Source organism: Eucyclogobius newberryi, unplaced genomic scaffold (genome assembly GCF_026437365.1).
Source record: "Eucyclogobius newberryi isolate DKJ021-1_F unplaced genomic scaffold, fEucNew1.0.hap1 SCAF_6, whole genome shotgun sequence".
Classification (NCBI taxonomy): domain Eukaryota; kingdom Metazoa; phylum Chordata; class Actinopteri; order Gobiiformes; family Gobiidae; genus Eucyclogobius; species Eucyclogobius newberryi.
The window spans coordinates 25,743,369-25,765,916 of record NW_027316278.1 but is presented as its reverse complement, the minus strand read 5'-3'; the positions used below and the strand labels follow the sequence as shown (position 1 = coordinate 25,765,916).

At 49.7% G+C, this 22,548-nt stretch overlaps 1 protein-coding gene across 1 annotated transcript in view; it reads left to right on the top strand.

Annotated features, from left to right (window-relative positions):
- commd10 (COMM domain containing 10) overlaps positions 1-22,175 on the top strand; it is a 78,599-nt gene extending 56,424 nt beyond the window's left edge. The window contains exons 6-7 of the mRNA XM_072432633.1: positions 21,662-21,721; positions 21,846-22,175. Of these exons, the coding sequence (XP_072288734.1) occupies positions 21,662-21,721; positions 21,846-21,884 (99 nt within the window). The 3' untranslated portion in view covers positions 21,885-22,175. The remainder of the gene's footprint in view (positions 1-21,661; positions 21,722-21,845) is intronic.
- The last annotated feature ends 373 nt before the right edge of the window (positions 22,176-22,548 follow it).

Sequence of the window (22,548 nt, the reverse complement as noted above, 5' to 3'; positions counted from 1 at the left end):
ACATTTTGGGCTTTAGAAGAGCTTTTTTTAGTTGTGAAGTTGTGTGGACCACTCTTGCAAAGCCAATCAGCTCTCATTTGAAAGTGATAAATAGTGACTCAAGTGGCTCTTTGTTATAAGTTTGTATGAAGAGTGAAATGGTCTGATTTTTGCTTTTAAAAACACTTGGGGAAATGTAGATAAAAGCAAAATATTTTAATTAGAAAAGTTTAATAATTAAACTTTAAAAATCGATCTACATTCCTACTCGCATGGCGGCTACAAGCAGCCAAAATGTGTCTCCTTGACAGGGCAAGAGCTCGTCTATATCGAGCTGAGGCCAGGTAAGGCGGTTTGGGGATGTGGCATTGATGCCTCCCTCTGAAGGTGTTCTGGGAATGTCCCACTGGGAGAAGGCCTCAGGGAAGGGGTTTTGTCTCGCAGGTGGCGTGGGAACGCCTTAGGAACCCTTGGAGCAGCTGGTCTGAACTTCTCTACTTCAACAGCTGCGCAAACAACCCAGCAAGGAATATTTCAGCCCTGATATTCCCTTGTGCTTGTGGCAATAACTGATATTTACCGTTATGTCTATCATACTTTTTATGATTACGTAAACCAACCACCTCTTCAGTTTCATTGCTCATATTCTGTATTTCTAATCCTTTATTCCTGTTGCCAAATTTGAAAAACTCCCCCATCATCATGGTATTGACATTAGCAACCTGAGACAGAATAAGGGCTTGAAACATTATGGCTGAAAATGATTCAAGAACAAAATTTAACCATGCTATTTCAGATTGACTTCTGTGTCCTTAAACGTCTATTAACTTCTGACACATTTCCCTTGCTAACCTCACAAACATTAGCAGTGGCACTCCTCTCCTGAACTCACTCTGAAGTGGATAATCAGTTCCAAGTTGGCGTGGTTTGCAGCTTGTACTCGTAGGTTGGCAGTGGCAGCCTCACAGACAGGCAGACAGGTGGGTAGTGTGCCTTAAGCTAAAACTGATGACAAACGCAGAGAGCCGCACAGGTCTATGGACGCTGAAAGTCAATGCCACAGACACTGGGGTTAACGACGAGGAGCCAAGAGATTGTGCTATGTATAATTTAAATTGGACTGAAGGTGCATTGACAAGGTTTGTTTGTGCGCGTGTTCCTGTCAGAAAAGGGAAGGCTGTGTTTGGAGGAGGGATAAGGGCTTGCCAGAATCCGACAGTTCGGCCTCCTGTGCATTCTTTCTCACATTTTGTCTCTCACATCAACATCTCAAGTCAGCGGCCAGGCAATTGCACCAACTGTCAGAGAGCTCCGAAAGGCCATTTACCCACAGAGTTTCACTGAGCCTCTACTGCACCACATGACTTTTTCTGCTCTTGAATATACTTAAAGTTCAGCTGTTATTGAAGAGATTCATATACATTAAATAGCTATATTTTTCCGCTGTAAGACCATAATTTTATGCACTTCTATTGGAAATGTGGAACCTGAACCAGTAGCCTATTCTATCATTTGAGGAGGAACATATGTTCCCCTGTTCTTAGAAAAGGGGGAACGTAGGTACAGGGGAACATAGCTAAAGGCTAAACTGTTGACATGTGCATTGCCCATTGACTTGCCCAATGGACCAGCATCTGGCTCCCTGGGGGATTGGTGTAAGGCCAGAGTGAAGGTTCTTGTTTAATATATGACAGCTTTGCCATGAAGCCTGTGTGTATGCATTACAGGTGCACTTCATGGATGATTTTGGGATATTTCTGCTTAGGATGACTCTGTGATGGACTGAAACTATTTTTATTTGACAGGCTTTGCTTCTAGTTGGGCCGTTCGTCTAAATACATTTGTCAGCATGGACAGTGGACCGGTATGAGCCTTTTTATCAGTTGACAAGGCAGGGACCAGATACTATAAGCCTGTCAGCCATTAGATTTAGTTGAAATTCTCAGGCCAAGTGGGGTAAAGGATAAAACAAGGAACCTGTCAAAAGTATTCACAAGATCAAAGTTTAGGTATGAGGAGGAGTAACAGAAATGGTTGTGTTTTTATTTCAGTAAGAATTCATGGCACTTTAAGTGCAGCTTAGTGTTAGTGTTATTTAAGATTTAGTGTAGCTAGGCATGATGGAAAAAGTACTAAATTGTGTAACTACTCAAGTAAAAAGTATTTTGCACAGATTTATAGAGCTGTTAAAGCTTTAAATGATGTAGATTATTTTTACATGCTGGTAATTCTAGTACATTTTATGCATAGATTTTTGTTTGCTCAAAGCTGAGGCTTGAACTACAAACCTTCACACAAGATGTTACCATGGACGTGCTAAAAATAATGTGCTTGCTTACTTAATGTGTCCAAGTGCTTACTCAAAGTTGGGTGTTAAAAATTACTATTAAATGCTCATATATAGTATTAACTGTACAAAATTGCTCAATTAAATTACATATATCCTTATATATTATACTTTTTTACTTTCTAACACCTTGAGCTGTTTGAAAGTAATCGAAAGATTGGTATAGAAATCCTCTTGCACGCTTCTCTTTGTGATTCAGAAGTCTAATATAGCGGAAGGTTGATGCTGACCGACTTTCCTGTTCTTCAAAAACAAGAAACCGCCTGTCATGAAGTATTCCTTTCACGCTCACCTCAAGACAATTCAATAAGGTGAAGACAGCCGAGAAGAAACTCAACAGTAATGGTGATAACAGTGAAAAATTGTAATGTCGTATCACGAGTAAGATAAGATAAGATATTCCTTTATTGTCCACACATGGGGAAATTTCATTGATACAACGCAGGTAGATACAGAGGAAAAGGACAGATAACAGATTATAGGAAGTTTAAAAATCACTCTTAATAGAAGAACTCTTATAAACAAAAACTCCTATAGACAAAACCTCCCATTTCCCAACAAGGGATGGAGGGGAAAAATTAGGATGTCCGCCGGGATAACGTGATGATCTCCGGGTAAGACGATGGTTTCCCCCTCAGTTTCATGAGTTCCTCCTTTGTATAAACGCGCACCAGCGGCGGTGGCCGGGGGGGCGCGATGGGGCCGGGGCGGCTAGCTCGGAGCTAGCGCACATCGCAACGACACGATGAAAAACACTCAATAATCCAGCCGAATAAAGTCGAAAGAAGTTGAATTAAAGCGATTCCAGCGCGTGTCCCGATCGTACAACTAAAGTAGAAAAAATATTTACAAAATACAAAAGATAAAGCACAATAAGTGGGAAAAAAGTGGGAAAAAAGAGCGGAGCGTTGCACCGGGCTGCCAGCTGGACCGGCGCCTTTGTGACGTAGAGTACAGTGTAAGTCTTGGAGTAGAACTTTTGACCAAATTCCACCTGTCGCCGTTAGGCTCGTCCCAAATCGCCTTGTCAGAAAAGTAAGATAAGATATTCCTTTATTGTCCCACATGGGGAAATTTCATTGGTGCAACGCAGGTAGATACAGAGGTAGATACAGAAGAACAGATCACTTATAGGAAGTCTGAAAAACACTTTCAGTAGAAGATCTCCTATAAATAAATAAAAACTCCCATAGACAAATAAATAAATAAATACATAAATACCATTGCATGTGATCACGACAGTAATTGCACATGAATATGTGTCACGACAGCACATAGGTTGCACATGAATTGCACATGAATTCCAACAGCAATTGCACATATGACAGAATTGCACATGGTTAGGTCAGTATTGCGAGTGTTCAGTACTAACAGTTTTTGTTATAAAGTCTGACAGCAGCAGGAAGGAAAGACCTACGGAACCTTTCCCTCACACATCGAGGGTGGATCAGTCTCTCACTGAAGCTGCTCTCCAGAGCGGAGAGAGTGTCCTGCAGGGGGTGACACTCATGGTCCAGCATAGATGTGAATCTAGCCAGGACCCTCCTGTCCCCCACCTCCTGCACCGAGTCCAGAGCACAGCCCAGGACGGAGCTGGACTTCTTGATGACTCTGTCCAGCTTCTTCCTCTCCCTCTCTGTGATGCTGCTGCTCCAGCAGGCCACACCGTACAGGAGGGCTGATGCCACCACAGAGTCGTAGAAGGTCTTCAGGAGTGGCCCTGTCACTCCAAAAGACCTGAGTCTCCTCAGGAGGTAGAGCCGACTCTGGCTCTTCCTGTACAGTGCGTCCGTGTTATGAGTCCAGTCCAGTTTGTGGTTCAGATGAACACCCAGGTACTTGTATGAGTCCACTCTCTCAATGTCCCGTCCCTGGATGTTCACTGGTGAGGGGGCAGTGGGGTGGCGTCTGCGGAAATCCACCACCATCTCCTTGGTCTTCCCCGCGTTGATGAGGAGGTGGTTCCGCTGACACCAGTCCACAAAGTCCTGCGCCAGTCCTCTGTACTCCGCGTCATCGTCGTCCGTGATGAGTCCAATGATGGCAGAGTCGTCAGAGAACTTCTGCAGGACACAGCTGTCCGTGTCATGTCTGAAGTCTGCAGTGTAAAGGGTGAAGAGAAAGGGCGCGAGGACAGTGCCCTGGGGCGCCCCCACACTGCAGGTCCGAGTGTCAGACACACAGTTCCGGGCTCTCACAAACTGGGGTCGGTCTGTGAGGTAGTCCAGGATCCACTCTGCCAGGTCATACTCCACACCAGCCGTCTCCAGCTTGTCCCTCAGGAGCAGCGGCTGGATGGTGTTGAAGGCGCTGGAAAGATCGAAGAACAGAATCCTCACAGAGCTGCCAGGCTTTTCCAGGTGAGAGAGAGAGCGGTGCAGCAGGGAGATGACGGCGTCCTCCACTCCGATGCCAGACCGATATGCAAACTGCAGCGGGTCCATGGCTGAGCTCACGGTGGAGCGGAGGTGGTCCAGGACTAGCCGCTCCAGTGTCTTCATCAGGTGGGACGTGAGAGCCACTGGCCTGAAGCTGTTGAGGTCTTTGGGGCGCGGTGTCTTAGGCACAGGTACCAGACAGGAGGTCTTCCAGACCTGTGGTACCACCCTCAGCTTCAGGCTCATGTTGAAGACATGCTCCACAACTCCACACAGTTCATCTGCGCAGGACTTAAGGAGCCTGGGGCTGATGCCATCAGGTCCTGCTGCCTTCCTCACTTTAATCCTCTTCAGCTCACTCCTCACCTGTGCTGCTGTGACAGTCAGTGGTTGGCAGGGGGACTGTGTGCTGGGGGGATGGGTGAGTCCAGGCGAAGTGGGGAGCCGATGGTCCGGGGCAGATAAGCGAAGAGGAACAGATGCAGGGCATTGTCCAGCTGTGGAAGAGGGAGCATGCAGCTGTGCAGGGGGAGGGGCGGGTGACCGATCAAACCTCAAGAAGTGAGCATTTAAATCATTCACCCACTGTAGATCCCCCTCTGTCTGGGCAGGGGGGATTTTGAAGCCCGAGATGGTTTTCAGGCTCCTCCACACTCCCTGAATGTTCTTTTGCTGCAGCTGCTCCTCCATCCTCCTCTTGTAGCCGGCCTCAGCCTGCCTGATCTTCCTCCTCAGCTCCTTCTGCACAGTCCTCAGCTCCTCCTTGTTCCCTGACCTGAAGGCTCTCTTCTTCTCCTTCAGCAGAGCCTTCAGTTCACGGTTAATCCATGGCTTGTTGTTTGGAAAACACCGCACCGTCCGGGAGGGAACAATGTTCTCAAAACAGAAGTTGATGTAGTCCGTGATGCACTCTGTGATGGTGTTGATGTCCTCCCCATGTGGGTCATAAAGCTCAGTCCAGACAGTGGTGCTGAAGCAGTCCCTCAGAGCCTCCTCGCTCTCAGCAGACCACATCCTCACCTCACGGGACACCACAGGCTGCCTGCGCACGATGGGTTCATACACAGGCCTCAGATGTACAAGGTTGTGGTCCGAGCTGCCCAGGGGAGGGAGGGGGGAAGAAGAATAAGCCTCCTTGGTGTTGGCAAAAAACAAGTCCAATGTTCTATTCTCTCTGGTGGGGCAGGTAACATACTGGGTGTATGTTGGTAGAACAGAAGAGGGAGAAGCGTGGTTAAAGTCACCAGAGATGAGGAAGAGAGCCTGTGGATGCTGTGTTTGCAGCCTACAAGTGCAGGAGAGCAGTGCTTCACAAGCATTTTCAGCATTGGCAGACGGGGCCACATAGACTGCGATCAAAATCACATGTGAGAACTCCCGGGGCAGATAGTATGGCCTCATGCCAATAGCCAATAGTTCAATATCCTTGTTACATAGCTGCTCCCTCACTGTGCAGTGTTCGGGTTTGGACCAGCTCGTGTTCACATACACCGCCAGACCTCCACCTCTTTTCTTCAAGCATTCTTTCGTTCTGTCCGCCCGCAGCAGATGAAAATTGTCCAAACCTACAATAGAGTCTGGCATTTCTGCTGTTAACCAGGTCTCTGTGAAAATCAAGACGCTGCTGTCCCTATAAATCCTCTGGGACCGCATGAGGCTCGCTATTTCCGTCATTTTATTTTGAAGGGACCTCACGTTACCCATGACTACGGCGGGAACCGACTTCCTGTTTGTCCCTCTCTTCTCTCGGAGTTTACGTCCAGCCCGTCTGCCTCGTTGCGTTTTCCTTAGGATGTCCGCCGGGATAACGTGACGATCTCCGGGTAAGACGACTGTTCTCCGCAGTTTCATGAGTTCCTCCTTTGTGTAAACGCGGTACGGCGCCGGCCGGGGGGCGGGGCCGGGGCCGGAGCCGGGGGGACTCAGAGCCAAGACACATCGCAACGACACGACGAAAACACTCAATCCAGCCGAATAAAGTCAAAACAAGTTAATTTAAAGCGATTCCAGTGCGTGTCTCGATCGTTCGTGAAGTTCCTCTTTCATATAAACGTGTATATAAACGTGTACCGACGACACGCCGTACTTTAGCGCGGCCGGAGGGCGCGGGGGGGGCTGGTGGGCTGGTGGGCTCACTCGGAGCTAGCTCACGTCACAACAACACAACGAACGCAACGAAAAACGCTCAAATCCAGCCGAAAAAAGTCAAAAACAGTTGAATTAAAAAAACTATTCCAGCGCGTGTCCCTATCGTACAGTAAAATAGAAAAAATATACTTACTATATTTACAAAATATAGGAGATAAAGCACAATAATTGTGAGAAAGAAGAGAGAGCGTTTACACCGGGCTGCCAGCTGTACCAGCGCCTTATGACGTATGAGGACATGTTTCCGCCGCAGTGCTGTGGATGGACTGGCGCTTGTCAACTCCACCTTGTCTGCTTCACTTGAGCTGCGTAAGTGTGGACAGATATTTGAGGATGACTTCTTGCGGATGGCTGTCCCATTCCTGAGTGCATTTAAACACCACCCTGATGATGCTGAAGTGCAAAGCAGTTCAGGGATGACATTGTCTTCTGTCACTGCGAACATCCAAGTTTGATTTGGAGATTTTAGCCTTGTCAGATATCGCCCACTCCTACGCCCAACATACAAGGTAATCTGTGGGAAAGACGCTTCATTCCCTCTCAAGCCATAATGTAATGATTCCTTCCACAACATTCCAATGTATTAATATTTACCTGTATTTTTTTGCTCATCATATTTTCTATTTAACACTTTTTTTTTTTTTTTGACACTTTGAGTTCTTCTGAAAGTGACATTACTGACAGCGTTGGGCACATGATGGGATAAAAGCACCAGTACAACATGTGATTTTCATTGAAAAAGAGACACACTGATTGAACTGCTCTGGAAGTCTCCATAAATCTCTGAAGGCTACAAATTATGCTGAAATGAAGTGAAAAATGGACAGCGCAGGTACAGCATGTTCTTGGAGATGACACGCTACAATCAGCAGTAAAAGCACTGGTCTTGTTTATCTTCGTACGTACAAAAACTTCAAAAAGCAGAAGTATCAGTTTGGGGGAAATGTGTTTATAGTCTTCAGGATGTTTTAAATTCAAACAACTTCAGCACTAGATAAATGAGATGTCATGCTATTCAGTTGATCATTCAGTCGATACCAAGTTTCACCTATTTATTTATTTATTTGTTCAGTTTATAACTTAAAAGTGTTGCAATTATATTATAGATCGATTTTGTTGTTTATGTGAAATAGTACACTGTACACATTTAACTTAAAGGTGCACTATGCCACTTTTGTTTGTCTTTTTGTACATTGAAACATATCAACAGCAATGATATCTCCATGGAGACAAGCAAGTGGTGGACCCTCTGCCAGAAAAGTTACATAGTGCCCTGTTTAAATTAAATTTGATTTGTTTGAAGCTGGAAAATGAGCAAGCGTATCAAGGATATCAGACACTTTGATGCACACATAGGCTTGCCTGTGCATAATGAAGATAATATAAGTTACTTGTTGACAAATATGTGATAAAACAGGCTTTAATGCTATTGGCAATGTGCTCTATAATGTAAGATTTTTAGTACAACACATTTTCTCATTTAATTTGAGCTGTAATAGTCCATTAAAATAGAAATTGTCTATATCATTTGTGCTGATGATGATAATACAGATAGAAACCAGCAAATGTATTCAATGTGTGGGCCCATTTCAGTTCTATTAATGCATTCAATATCCCGTTAACTTTCCAATTGCTCTTACCATTTAGCTATTGCTACCACACACGCCACAGGATTTATTACGCTGATTTACAATTCAAATGGTAATTACAGTGCGAGACAAATTGAGCAGTTGGAATAATGACCACAGATATGTAAATAGAACTGAGACACTGGAAAATAAAGCTGGTTTATTGAATGGTTTTAGCACATGGGGCTGGACAGAGCATTCAGAGTGAGAAATTGCTCCAGAGATTCCACATTGTATCAGGATAAAATCTAATGCTACAGAAGGTTGTTTTTGGCGGCGATCATGAGCCGCTTTGCCACTAGCCCAGATCCCCCAAGACAGGTTCACTTTGGAGCTTCTCTGGCCGCTGAAGCTAATGGCGGGTTGCGTTTCCATGGGAGCGTTTCCACAGGGGACCGAGCATCTGACGTCACCCAAACATAAACAATGTTTTCTAATAAAATCATGCCTGAATTAATCTTGCATCTTCATAAGGCCGAACATTGCGACGCAAAAAAAAAAAAGACGTTGAGTAATTCTGTGTTTGTGGCGCTGTTAGACGTGGCTAAAGCTAAAGTGTAAGCAAAACACAACTTCTGGTTTATTTACAATGATTTTACTTCTCTGCGCCTCTACGCCATGTTTTCACGTCTCTTTATGTAATGTTACGTTACGTGTCTTGGATTTGGATAGTGGTAGAAGCATTATGCTCTGCAAATATAATGTTTTGTGTCTTGACATGCATGCTAACGTGCTTTAGCTTTGTCTTGCTCGGCTCAACAAATAAAGTTATCTTCACTGGAAATACAGCGGTTTGTCACCTAGAGCTGGGTTTCGATTCAAATTTCGGATTCGATTCCGATTTTTACGTTTCAAAATCTTTTTTTTTCTGATTTTCTCAGATTCGATCCGATTCGATCCGATTTCTATTCGATCCGTGGGTTAATGTTATTAAAAATGAAAAATGTATTTGAACCGTTTCCTTCACTTCATGACTGTGTAGAGAAGCAACATATTAAAACTAGTATTATATCAATATTAAACAGCAAATCTTGGTAGTTACTGATGGCTGGAGGACTGATGAAAAGGTTAAGGGTCAATCTACCTTCAAGAAAGATAATTCAGGACAATAAATGGAGGACATCATTGAGATGACTACATCTGCAACAGTGGATTCTACTGGGACACTAACCAGTGCATTATTATTATGCTTGAATAAGAATTCACCCAAAAGCGGTTGCTACCAAAAGCATTTTTATTTTAAAACTGCTCACACACTGCCAGTACTGAAACTGGAAGTATAAAATGTAAACGTTGAGCATTTTTCAAACATTTTTAAAAAATGTTTTAATTTTTTTATTTTTTATTTTAAATAAAAAAAACATTTTTTTTTTTTTTAAACGATCTTTGGACGTACAAATCGATAATCGGTCATTAATATGCGAATCGATTAAAAATCTAAAAATTGATTTTTTTCAACCCAGCTCTATTGTCACCAGATCTTGTAAGCGTTTGGTGAGAACTGCTTGTTTTCTGTTTATATCTGTTTTTGCTCTCATTTTGTTTGCTTGTCTCGTTTGTTCTTTTTTGTCAAATCCTCTTGAGTTAAACCGCTCCACAGGCCTAAAGCGAGCGTCACCCCAGAGAAGCTAAGCTAGTACCCCTCATGGCTCCCTTCGGACCCCTCAAACGGGGCAGCACTGATCACTTTTGTGCAGTGGAAACACCACAGCGTGCACCGTTCCGCCCTGTGCCGCTCCTTTAGTGGAAGCTAAGTCCACAGCAAAAGGCTCAGTAAATCTTTTCTACGCTAATTCAATTATTGTAATGTCGAAGTTTCCAGGGTGTCGATTTAGCCGCAAGCAAGACAGAATCAGAAAATCAATCATGCATGTACGAAACAAAATGATCGATTCCACAACTATTTCTGCAATATAGAATTCATATATTAGTTGTATTTATTTATTTATTTTTGGGAAGGTTTGTACATTTTAATGGCATTGCATGAGATGTTGCATGCAGCTTATGTGAGAGTGTGCATCATAGACAATGCACTGTAAGGAAAACTAATTAGACACTTGTATTACAGGCCTGTCACAATCAACACATTTCAAAGTAAATTAATATTGCTACAGAAAATACAATGATAAAAGATACTGAAGATGAGGGTGGGCAATATGTTTTCGGACAATGTTATGTCAATCCGTCAGAAAATTATACATTAATTATCGTAAATATTTATATTGTCAAAATACATACGTTTGTTACCACTAATACAACTGAACTGGATGTGATAAATAAAATAATAAATAAATATGAGTTTGTATTTGAGGATGATTCCAGTGCCTGAAAAATATCCTTAAATCACTGCTGGAAATCTGCGCTGGAAACCAAAATAAAATGTAACAATCATGCCAAACAATATTATTTTCTCATCGATTGTTTAAGTGTTTGGCTGTAAATTTCCATTTAGATTGTATTATATTGGTTTTCTACAAGAAAGTTTCAAACATTTACATAACAAATTCATAGTTGTCTTTCTTGAGCCTTTACTTTCCTCTCTGCTTTTCGGAAATGTCTTTTATCTTTTGCAGGCTGCGCACAATGCGAAACATATCAAAAACATTTCCCGATCTTTATATTCTGTTTCATATGCATGATTTCCCGTAGCTCCTAACCTATATTGACACAAAACAACACGCATATGGAAGTGGCAGATGCGAGTCAATTAATAATCACCTTTCCATGTTAACCCTGTGTTCTGCCTCACGAGCTGTAGGCGATGATGATGATGATGATGATGATGGTGGTGGTGATGTGGTGGTTCCTCCTATCCCCATTAGTGTTAACCCAGATCTGTCAGAGCCGTGTTGGGTTAGTGCCTGGTAAAAAGTCCACCCGGAGGAACAATGAGATGGGCCGAGACGTCTGGAAATCTTTCTGAAAACTGTCTGTCAGTCTCACACAGCGCCCGAGAACAAGCAGACTTTTAGCCCCAGAGTTAGTTGGCGTTGGGTGAATTGGGTTTTGGTTTGAGTGATGTGGTATTTCAGAGATACTGTCATCTGCTGCCCTCCGTCCAACCTCGGCGAAAAGTGTGGAGGACTGGTACTTTATGATGATTTAACATGACATTAGAATACAGTGAGTGATTACTGTTTGCTTCTGCTTTGAACGTGGTGAATCTCAACCTGACTAAAGAATGAATGAGAACGTATCAATCGCCGTTCTAGGGCTAAAACAACTATTTGAATTCATCGCAACCGCTCTACTAATGAAATACTTGTCAATTATTTTAGTAATTGAAAAATTGTTGTCTGTCTAAGACTATTATTTCTGAGACTGACTCAGAAATAGCTACAGAAATTGGACTGCAACACTAACAGAAGTTCTAAACGAGGCTTAAACCAAAAGAGGAGACAAATTTGCATCAAACTAAAACTGAACAAAAGTCAGCACGCCAATAATATAAGATGAGAGATGTTGTGGACATTTCTGGAGATTCCACTGGGGAAAAGTTAATATTATATTTCTTTATTTTTTCACCATACTCTGGTGACCTACGAGGGTCTTTCTTTAAATGTTGCACTTCAGCCTAAACCACTTTGGTCCTATAAAGTCCTGAAATAAGTCTTGTTAAAGTTATGACTACTTTCTGTATACATATAATACTTATTAAACTACTGTATTATGTGTATAATAAAACATAGTATACAGTAGAAATATAATGGGAATACATATACAACAATTTTAAGTACTTCATTATCTAGTGCAGAGCCCCTCGAAGTGTGGGCCGCGTGAAAAAGTTTATTACATATTACGTGCGATGGGCGTGTTTTCAGAAACAGACAAACTGCCAGCGCCACACGGTCTTACACACGTGTGCCTCGGGTTTAGGATGAGCCCTGGTTTTGGCCACTGCCTGCGCCAGTCCCTCTGTCCCTCTTGACGCCCCGCTGTCCCTCTCGACGCCCCTCGACGCCCCGCTGTCCCTCTCAACGCCCCTCTGTCCCTTTCGACGCCCCTCGACGCCCCGCTGTCCCTCTCAACGCCCCTCTGTCCCTTTCGACGCCCCTCGACGCCCCGCTGTCCCTCTCAACGCCCCTCTGTCCCTCTCGACGCCCCTCTGTCCCTCTCAACGCCCCTCTGTCCCTCTCGACGCCCCTCCGTCCCTCTCCCTCTCGACGCCCCTCTGTCCCTCTCGACGCCCCTCTGTCCCTCTCGACGCCCCGCTGTCCCTCTTGACGCCCCGCTGTCCCTCTCGACGCCCCGCTGTCCCTCTCAACGCCCCTCTGTCCCTTTCGACACCCCTCTGTCCCTCTCGACGCCCCTCGACGCCCCTCGACACCCCGCTGTCCCTCTCAACGCCCCTCTGTTCCTCTCGACGCCCCTCTGTCCCTCTCGACGCCCCTCTGTCCCTCTCGACGCCCCTCTGTCCCTCTCGACGCCCCTCTGTCCCTCTCCCTCTCGACGCCCCTCTGTCCCTCTCGACGCCCCTCTGTCCCTCTCGACGCCCCGCTGTCCCTCTCGACGCCCCTCTGTCCCTCTTGACGCCCCTCTGTCCCTCTTGACGCCCCGCTGTTCTTCTCGACGCTCCTCTGTCCCTCTCCCTCTCGACGATCCTCTGTCCCTCTCGACGCCCCTCTGTCCCTCTCGACGCCCCTCTGTCCCTCTCGACGCCTCGCTGTTCCTCTCGACGCCCCGCTGTCCCTCTCGACGCCCCTCAGTCCCTCTCAACGCCCCTCTGTCCCTCTCCCTCTCGACGCCCCTCTGTCCCTCTCGACGCCCGCTGTCCCTCTCGAGCCCCTCTGTCCCTCTCGACGCCCCACTGTCCCTCTCGACGCCCCGCTGTTCTTCTCGACGCTCCTCTGTCCCTCTCCTTCTCGACGATCCTCTGTCCCTCTCCTTCTCGACGATCCTCTGTCCCTCGCGACGCCCCTCTGTCCCTCTCGACGCCTCGCTGTCCCTCTCGACGCCCCTCTGTCCCTCTCGACGCCCCTCTGTCCCTCTCCCCCTCGACGCCCCTCTGTCCCTCTCGACGCCCCTCTGTCCCTCTCGCCGCCTCGCTGTCCCTCTCGACGCCCCTCTGTCCCTCTCGACGCCCCTCTGTCCCTCTCGACGCCCCTCTGTCCCTCTCGACGCCCCTCGACGCCCCTCTGTCCCTCTCGATGCCCCTCGACGCCCCGCTGTCCCTCTCAACGCCCCTCTGTTCCTCTCGACGCCCCTCTGTCCCTCTCAACGCCCCTCGACGCCCCGCTGTCCCTCTCAACGCCCCTCTGTTCCTCTCGACGTCCCTCTCGACGCCCCTCTGTCCCTCTCGACGCCCCTCTGTCCCTCTCCCTCTCGACGATCCTCTGTCCCTCTCGACGCCCCTCTGTCCCTCTCGACGCCCCGCTGTCCCTCTCGACGCCCCTCGACGCCCCGCTGTCCCTTTCGACGCCTCGCTGTCCCTCTCGACGCCCCGCTGTCCCTCTCGACGCCCCTCTGTCCCTCTCAACGCCTCGCTGTCCCTCTCGACGCCCCGCTGTCCCTCTCAACGCCCCTCTGTCCCTTTCGACGCCCCTCTGTCCCTCTCGACGCCCCTCTGTCCCTCTCGACGCCCCTCGACGCCCCTCTGTCCCTCTCGACGCCCCTCTGTCCCTCTCGACGCACCGCTGTCCCTCTCGACGCCCCTCTGTTCCTCTCGACGTCCCTCTCGACGCCCCTCTGTCCCTCTCGACGCCCCTCTGTCCCTCTCCCTCTCGACGATCCTCTGTCCCTCTCGACGCCCCTCTGTCCCTCTCGACGCCCCGCTGTCCCTCTCGACGCCCCTCGACGCCCCGCTGTCCCTTTCGACGCCTCGCTGTCCCTTTCGACGCCTCGCTGTCCCTCTCGACGCCCCGCTGTCCCTCTCGACGCCCCTCTGTCCCTCTCAACGCCTCGCTGTCCCTCTCGACGCCCCGCTGTCCCTCTCAACGCCCCTCTGTCCCTTTCGACGCCCCTCTGTCCCTCTCGACGCCCCTCTGTCCCTCTCGACGCCCCTCGACGCCCCTCTGTCCCTCTCGACGCCCCTCTGTCCCTCTCGACGCACCGCTGTCCCTCTCGACGCCCCTCTGTCCCTCTCGACGCCCCGCTGTTCTTCTCGACGATCCTCTGTCCCTCTCGACGCCCCTCTGTCCCTCTCGACGCCCCTCTGTCCCTCTCGACGCCCCGCTGTCCCTCTCGACGCCCCTCTGTCCCTCTCCCTCTCGACGATCCTCTGTCCCTCTCGACGCCCCTCTGTCCCTCTCGACGCCCCGCTGTCCCTCTCGACGCCCCTCGACGCCCCGCTGTCCCTTTCGACGCCTCGCTGTCCCTCTCGACGCCCCGCTGTCCCTCTCGACGCCCCTCTGTCCCTCTCAACGCCTCGCTGTCCCTCTCGACGCCCCGCTGTCCCTCTCAACGCCCCTCTGTCCCTTTCGACGCCCCTCTGTCCCTCTCGACGCCCCTCTGTCCCTCTCGACGCCCCTCGACGCCCCTCTGTCCCTCTCGATGCCCCTCTGTCCCTCTCGACGCACCGCTGTCCCTCTCGACGCCCCTCTGTCCCTCTCGACGCCCCGCTGTTCTTCTCGACGATCCTCTGTCCCTCTCGACGCCCCTCTGTCCCTCTCGACGCCCCTCTGTCCCTCTCGACGCCCCGCTGTCCCTCTCGACGCCCCTCTGTCCCTCTCGACGCCCCTCTGTCCCTCTCGACGCCCCTCTGTCCCTCTCGACGCCCCTCGACGCCCCTATGTCCATCTCGACGCCCCGCTGTCCCTCTCAACGCCCCTCTGTTCCTCTCGACGCCCCTCTGTCCCTCTCAACGCCCCTCGACGCCCCGCTGTCCCTCTCAACGCCCCTCTGTTCCTCTCGACGCCCCTCTGTCCCTCTTGACGCCCCTCTGTCCCTCTCGACGCCCCTCTGTCCCTCTCCCTCTCGACGCCCCTCTGTCCCTCTCGACGCCCCGCTGTCCCTCTCGACGCCCCTCTGTCTCTCTCGACGCCCCGCTGTTCTTCTCGACGCCCCTCTGTCCCTCTCCCTCTCGACGCCCCTCTGTCCCTCTCCCTCTCGACAATCCTCTGTTCCTCTCGACGCCCCTCTGTCCCTCTCGACGCCTCGCTGTTCCTCTCGACGCCCCGCTGTCCCTCTCCCTCTCGACGATCCTCTGTTCCTCTCGACGCCCCTCTGTCCCTCTCGACGCCCCTCTGTCCCTCTCGACGCCCCTCTGTCCCTCTCGACGCCCCTCTGTCCCTCTCGACGGCCCTCTGTCCCTCTCGATGCCCCTCTGTCCCTCTCGACGCCCCGCTGTTCTTCTCGACGCTCCTCTGTCCCTCTCCTTCTCGACGATCCTCTGTCCCTCTCGACGCCCCTCTGTCCCTCTCGACGCCCCTCTGTCCCTCTCGACGCCCCTCTGTCCCTCTCGACGCCTCGCTGTCCCTCTCGACGCCCCTCTGTCCCTCTCGACGCCCCTCTGTCCCTCTCCCCCTCGACGCCCCTCTGTCCCTCTCGACGCCCCTCTGTCCCTCTCGCCGCCTCGCTGTCCCTCTCGACGCCCCTCTGTCCCTCTCGACGCCCCTCTGTCCCTCTCGACGCCCCTCGACGCCCCTCTGTCCCTCTCGATGCCCCTCGACGCCCCGCTGTCCCTCTCAACGCCCCTCTGTTCCTCTCGACGCCCCTCTGTCCCTCTCAACGCCCCTCGACGCCCCGCTGTCCCTCTCAACGCCCCTCTGTTCCTCTCGACGTCCCTCTCGACGCCCCTCTGTCCCTCTCGACGCCCCTCTGTCCCTCTCCCTCTCGACGATCCTCTGTCCCTCTCGACGCCCCTCTGTCCCTCTCGACGCCCCGCTGTCCCTCTCGACGCCCCTCGACGCCCCGCTGTCCCTTTCGACGCCTCGCTGTCCCTCTCGACGCCCCGCTGTCCCTCTCGACGCCCCTCTGTCCCTCTCAACGCCTCGCTGTCCCTCTCGACGCCCCGCTGTCCCTCTCAACGCCCCTCTGTCCCTTTCGACGCCCCTCTGTCCCTCTCGACGCCCCTCTGTCCCTCTCGACGCCCCTCGACGCCCCTCTGTCCCTCTCGACGCCCCTCTGTCCCTCTCGACGCCCCGCTGTCCCTCTCGACGCCCCTCTGTCCCTCTCGACGCCCCGCTGTTCTTCTCGACGATCCTCTGTCCCTCTCGACGCCCCTCTGTCCCTCTCGACGCCCCTCTGTCCCTCTCGACGCCCCGCTGTCCCTCTCGACGCCCCTCTGTCCCTCTCGACGCCCCTCTGTCCCTCTCGACGCCCCTCGACGCCCCTATGTCCATCTCGACGCCCCGCTGTCCCTCTCGACGCCCCTCTGTTCCTCTCGACGCCCCTCTGTCCCTCTCAACGCCCCTCGACGCCCCGCTGTCCCTCTCAACGCCCCTCTGTTCCTCTCGACGCCCCTCTGTCCCTCTCGACGCCCCTCTGTCCCTCTCAACGCCCCTCTGTCCCTCTCCCTCTCGACGCCCCTCTGTCCCTCTCGACGCCCCGCTGTTCTTCTCGACGCCCCTCTGTCCCTCTCCCTCTCGACGCCCCTCTGTCCCTCTCCCTCTCGACAATCCTCTGTTCCTCTCGACGCCCCTCTGTCCCTCTCGACGCCTCGCTGTTCCTCTCGACGCCCCGCTGTCCCTCTCCCTCTCGACGATCCTCTGTTCCTCTCGACGCCCCTCTGTCCGTCTCGACGCCCCTCTGTCCCTCTCGACGCCCCTCTGTCCCTCTCGACGCCCCTCTGTCCCTCTCGACGACCCTCTGTCCCTCTCGATGCCCCTCTGTCCCTCTCCCTCTCGACGCCCCTCTGTCCCTCTCAACGCCCCGCTGTCCCTCTCGACGCCCCTCTGTCCCTCTCGACGCCCCTCTGTCCCTCTCAACGCCCCTCTGTCCCTCTCGACGCCCCTCTGTCCCTCTCGACGCCCCTCGACGCCCCGCTGTCCCTCTCAACACCCCTCTGTTCCTCTCGACGCCCCTCTGTCCCTCTCAACGCCCCTCGACGCCCCGCTGTCCCTCTCAACGTCCCTCTGTTCCTCTCGACGCCCCTTTGTCCCTCTCGACGCCCCTCTGTCCCTCTCAACGCCCCTCTGTCCCTCTCAACGCCCCTCTGTCCCTCTCGACGCCCCTCTGTCCTTCTCGACGCCCCTCTGTCCTTCTCGACGCCCCGCTGTCCCTCTCGACGCCCCGCTGTCCCTCTCGACGCCCCTCTGTCCCTCTCAACGCCCCGCTGTTCTTCTCGATGTCCCTCTGTCCCTCTCCCTCTCGACGCCCCTCTGTCCCTCTCCCTCTCGACGATCCTCTGTCCCTCTCGACGCCCCTCTGTCCCTCTTGACGCCTCGCTGTTCCTCTCGACGCCCCGCTGTCCCTCTCGACGCCCCTCTGTCCCCCTCGACGACCCTCTGTCCCTCTCGACGCCCCTCTGTCCCTCTCGATGCCCCTCTGTCCCTCTCGACGCCCCTCTGTCCCTCTCGACGACCCTCTGTCCCTCTCGACGACCCTCTGTCCCTCTCGATGCCCCTCTGTCCCTCTCGACGCCCCTCTGTCCCTCTCGACGACCCTCTGTCCCTCTCGACGACCCTCTGTCCCTCTCGATGCCCCTCTGTCCCTCTCGATGCCCCTCTGTCCCTCTCGATGCCCCTCTGTCCCTCTCGACGACCCTCTGTCCCTCTCGATGCCCCTCTGTCCCTCTCGACGCCCCTCTGTCCCTCTCGACGCCCCTCTGTCCCTCTCCCTCTCGACGCCCCTCTGTCCCTCTCGACGCCCCTCTGTCCCTCTCCCTCTCGACGATCCTCTGTCCCTCTCGACGCCCCTCTGTCCCTCTCCCTCTCGACGATCCTCTGTCCCTCTCAACGCCCCTCTCCCCCTCGACGACCCTCTGTCCCTCTCGACGCCCCTCTGTCCCTCTGTCCCTCTCGACGACCCTCTGTCCCTCTCGATGACCCACTGTCCCTCTCGATGCCCCTCTGTCCCTCTCGACGCCCCTCTGTCCCTCTCGACGCCCCTCTGTCCCTCTGTCCCTCTCGACGACCCTCTGTCCCTCTCGACGACCCACTGTCCCTCTCGATGCCCCTCTGTCCCTCTCGACGCCCCTCTGTCCCTCTCCCTCTCGACGCCCCTCTGTCCCTCTCGACGACCCACTGTCCCTCTCGACGCCCCTCTGTCCCTCTCGACGCCCCTCTGTCCCTCTCGACGCCCCTCTGTCCCTCTCGACGCCCCTCTGTCCCTCTCCCTCTCGACGCCCCTTTGTCCCTCTCGACGCCCCTCTGTCCCTCTCTCTCTTGACGACCCTTTGTCCCTCTCGATGCCCCTCTGCCGCTCCATGCTTCTGTTCTGTCCTCTTGCCTTCGTCTCCTCCCTCTCCAAGTCTAACTAAGTCCACAAACTGAGCGCTCATTTGTATATTGCCCCCTTTTCCACTCTGACCCCACGCGCTTCTCGTGGTAAATGTGAACCATGAGCAGAGAGAAGTTTGTGCGGCGCAGCAGCAGTGATACAAATGATCCACTGACAGAAGTAACGCCTCATTCACCGAAGCTGAGAGGAGGAAAGACAGAGGGGGCTGAGAGGAGGAGAGACAGAGGGGGCTGAGAGGAGGAGAGACAGAGGGGGCTGAGAGGAGGAGAGACAGAGGGGGCTGAGAGAGGAGAGATGGAGCTGAGAGGAGGTGAGACGGAGCTGAGAGGATGGGAGACTGGGAGACGGAGGGAGCTGTGAGGAGAGGAGCACTCAGGGAGTCTTTGTGTTGTGTCAGTTCATGGCTTCATGCACAAACCAATGAAAGAGTCCAAATCTGAGATTCCGTAAGTTGATAATTGATGAATGATTCCGTCTTGAATTTGTTCTTTCTAGGCTGTAGTTCACAGTGCTAAAAAGAGTATCAGAAGAATGGAATAATTACAGAAGAATGCAATAACTAGAGTGAGCAGTGTGAATAAAGTACAGTTCTGATCATGGTGTTTAGTGTAATGGGCCAGTGGGGCTAAATGCAGTCTAAAAAGGACCTATGCATAGTTTGTGCACTATCGTTTCTTAGTCATATTTAACAATGGCAAAAGAAGCCAATAAGGACTTTTGAAGTGACTTTTTCCTTTTGAATCTTTGAACATGTTATTTATGATAAATGCTGGCACAGAGAGGAAAACTTTATGAATAAAAGTTTGATAACTGAAAGAACCCAGTCCACCTGTCTGTAATATAATCTCAATATAAATGCAGCAGTTCTGTGAAGGCCACAGAAGTTTAGTAAGAGAATGTTGGAGCAGTTTAAACCAGGGATAGGTTGTACAAAGATATCCCAAGCTTTGAAAACCTCATGCAGCACCATTCAATCCATCATCCGGAAATGGAAATATGGAGTATTTTCAATTGTTAGTCATTTTGTAATGCTCTTTCACTAAAAATGCAATTATTATTTAAGTTTACGGTCGTGACGTGGAAGTACCAGGGATACGAATACTTTTGCAAGCCACTGCACCTTTTCTACTCCCTTTACACCTCTTTTCACCACCACATTTCAGGCTTTTGTCACTCTTTTGTGCTTTTTGGACAAACTACACTACAGTGTCAAGTGCACTTTGCTCCGCTTCACTGGCCGTCTCTCATTCAAGAAAGCAGTTCAAAATTACAGCTTTTTTCCAGAGCATGGACCCTGATAAAGTGGCTGTGATTCTGCTCCCTGGGAAGGATTATTGTTCTGCCTGTGTTTAGGAAGGAGTGTTGATGGCGATGATGGCGATGGCGGGCCTGCAATGGTTGGCCTTGATTTCTTGTGTTTTAGTAATCTGCCCCAGAGTTTGCAGTCCGTAGTCTCTTCAGAGGAGGGCAACAAACAGCCACAAGACATGGAGTGTGGTTCAAAATGTATTCAAACCGACTTTTGTGTTAATGTAGTTGTACCGTATGTACTGAAAAATCTATACTTGTTTCCACATATGCTGCATTCAAAAGAAAATGACTTCACACGACAAGGATTTGGTTGTCAACGATTGTATGTACCAGTGTATTTACCAGAAAAATACATTTATTGCAACTCATTTAAATTTAAATCAAATAAAATCCAAGTCTCTATTTTAAAATGCCTCTGGAGATTGTTTCCATAATGCAGTAAAAACTAAAAAATACTGGTATTGTGTCCAAGCAGTAAGAAATTAATGGATCAGGCGCTGTTCCAAGTTCAATTATTTAATGTAATAAGACAAATAAATAAATGAATTGGTCGTGTTCACAGGACATAAAAGTATTCTAGATTGCCTATAGTTTAAAATGTATCTGGGAGGGGTCAGATTATACGGTGGAGTTTGCAGAATGCAGATTTCTTGTCCTGGTTTATGGTTCATACGTCTGTAATTACTGGGCCTATCCATTCAACATCTTCTCTGTCAGCAGAAATAAACAAACGTGATATATTTTTTCCCCAATAGCCTCAGACAATGAATGTCAGTGGCATTATTCAGCTCCAAAGATGTGCTTGTTGCGAGGACCTTAAGATATAAGATTAATGTGAAGTTTGTGGAGCCAATCCCAAACAAATAATAGAAGATTCAACCTTCTATTTGGTATATTTAAAACTCCCACATAGTTACATAGGCCTTGCCCACCATCTGAGATTTTATTATCAAAATCTACTGTTGATCCTACATGTGTTTAAATATATTATGTCACCTTTGTTATTCAGTTAATCTATGTTGATTCAAAGTCATTAAATTAGTTTTGTTTTTAAGATGATCTAATGTACACAATCATTTAACATGAAATATTTAAATAGAAATAGGTGACATATTAGCATTTCATTGTTTTGTGTCGTAATGTAGCTCATTTTATTGGGGCCAGTTTTGTGATTTAGATTTTCCTGGAGCCAGTGTATCACTATAGAAACTAAAAAGCTGGATTAGTACGTCTCTTGCCCTAATAATATATGTATTGATACAAATATTGCGTATAAAACTAGCTGATGGCAAATGGAGGAAGGAGGGCTCTTGTCTCCATGTGCAGGTGGACAGCAGCCTGAGTCGAGTGTATTTTTAAACCCTCTGATGGATAAGAGGAAGGAACAGGCTGGCCAGAGAGCTGCAATAATTAATGATGGTTTTTATAAAAGGCACAGGGCCTGCTGACGAACACGACTGCTCCTCGGCGCTCAGATTGTTTGTTGACTTTGGTTTTTTATTTAGTTTTTTTCTTTCTTTCTCGTCGGACAGGCTCAGGAAAACGTCTTTGTGGAGTTCAACCACCAGGAGCTACTTGAGCTCTATAACAAGGTCTGTACTCCCACCGAATCTCGTGTCCCGGATAAAAAACATTGTTGTTCATGTTCATCGCAGCAGTGTTTTGTTTACGTGCAAACTTCTCTCATATGTTTTTTTTCTCTCTTCTCTATTCCAGCTTGAAATTGTCCAAGGCCAATTGGATTCCCTGACATGATGCGCAGCGACATTGTACGCACACACACACACACACTCACACATTTTTCATTTCTCACTTATTATCGAGAAATTGTGACCGTTGCCAATTGTGTTGTTTTTTTTGTTTTTTCGATCTAAAAGGATTATATAAGTTGTAGACCGTTCACCTGACTGAACATTGACTGTGAGATTGAACGTTGTGTAATGTTTCAAATGTATCACCAAAAGAGGCTTTGGCCACACAAAGATGGCAGGTGCTAACTGCTGTGTGCAACTGATTAACTCATCCATCCTTGCCGTAACAGTTCCAGCGTAGAAATAAAATAGCTTAAATAGCATAGTAAATGGCATAAAATAGGCCTGATAACAATGTTGATACAATATCCACTCTATGTGTTTCCGCCAACCCAGTTATCCCACACAGCTGCCACTTTGCATTGGTGGCTGCTTCCAAATGTTTATTTTTTACAATAGAATAGATCACTTAAACTAATATTTAAGGTTAGGGTTTTGCTAAACACGTCTTAGATTATGCAGGAGAATAATAGTACAAAAGGCCAGCCAGTGAAGCCCTCATGTCATTAACCTTTCTAATATAATAATCATACTTTTTATACTGTATGTTATATGCTTTTATTGTGCATTTTATTTTCATATCTACTTAAAGACACATTTCCTGTTTT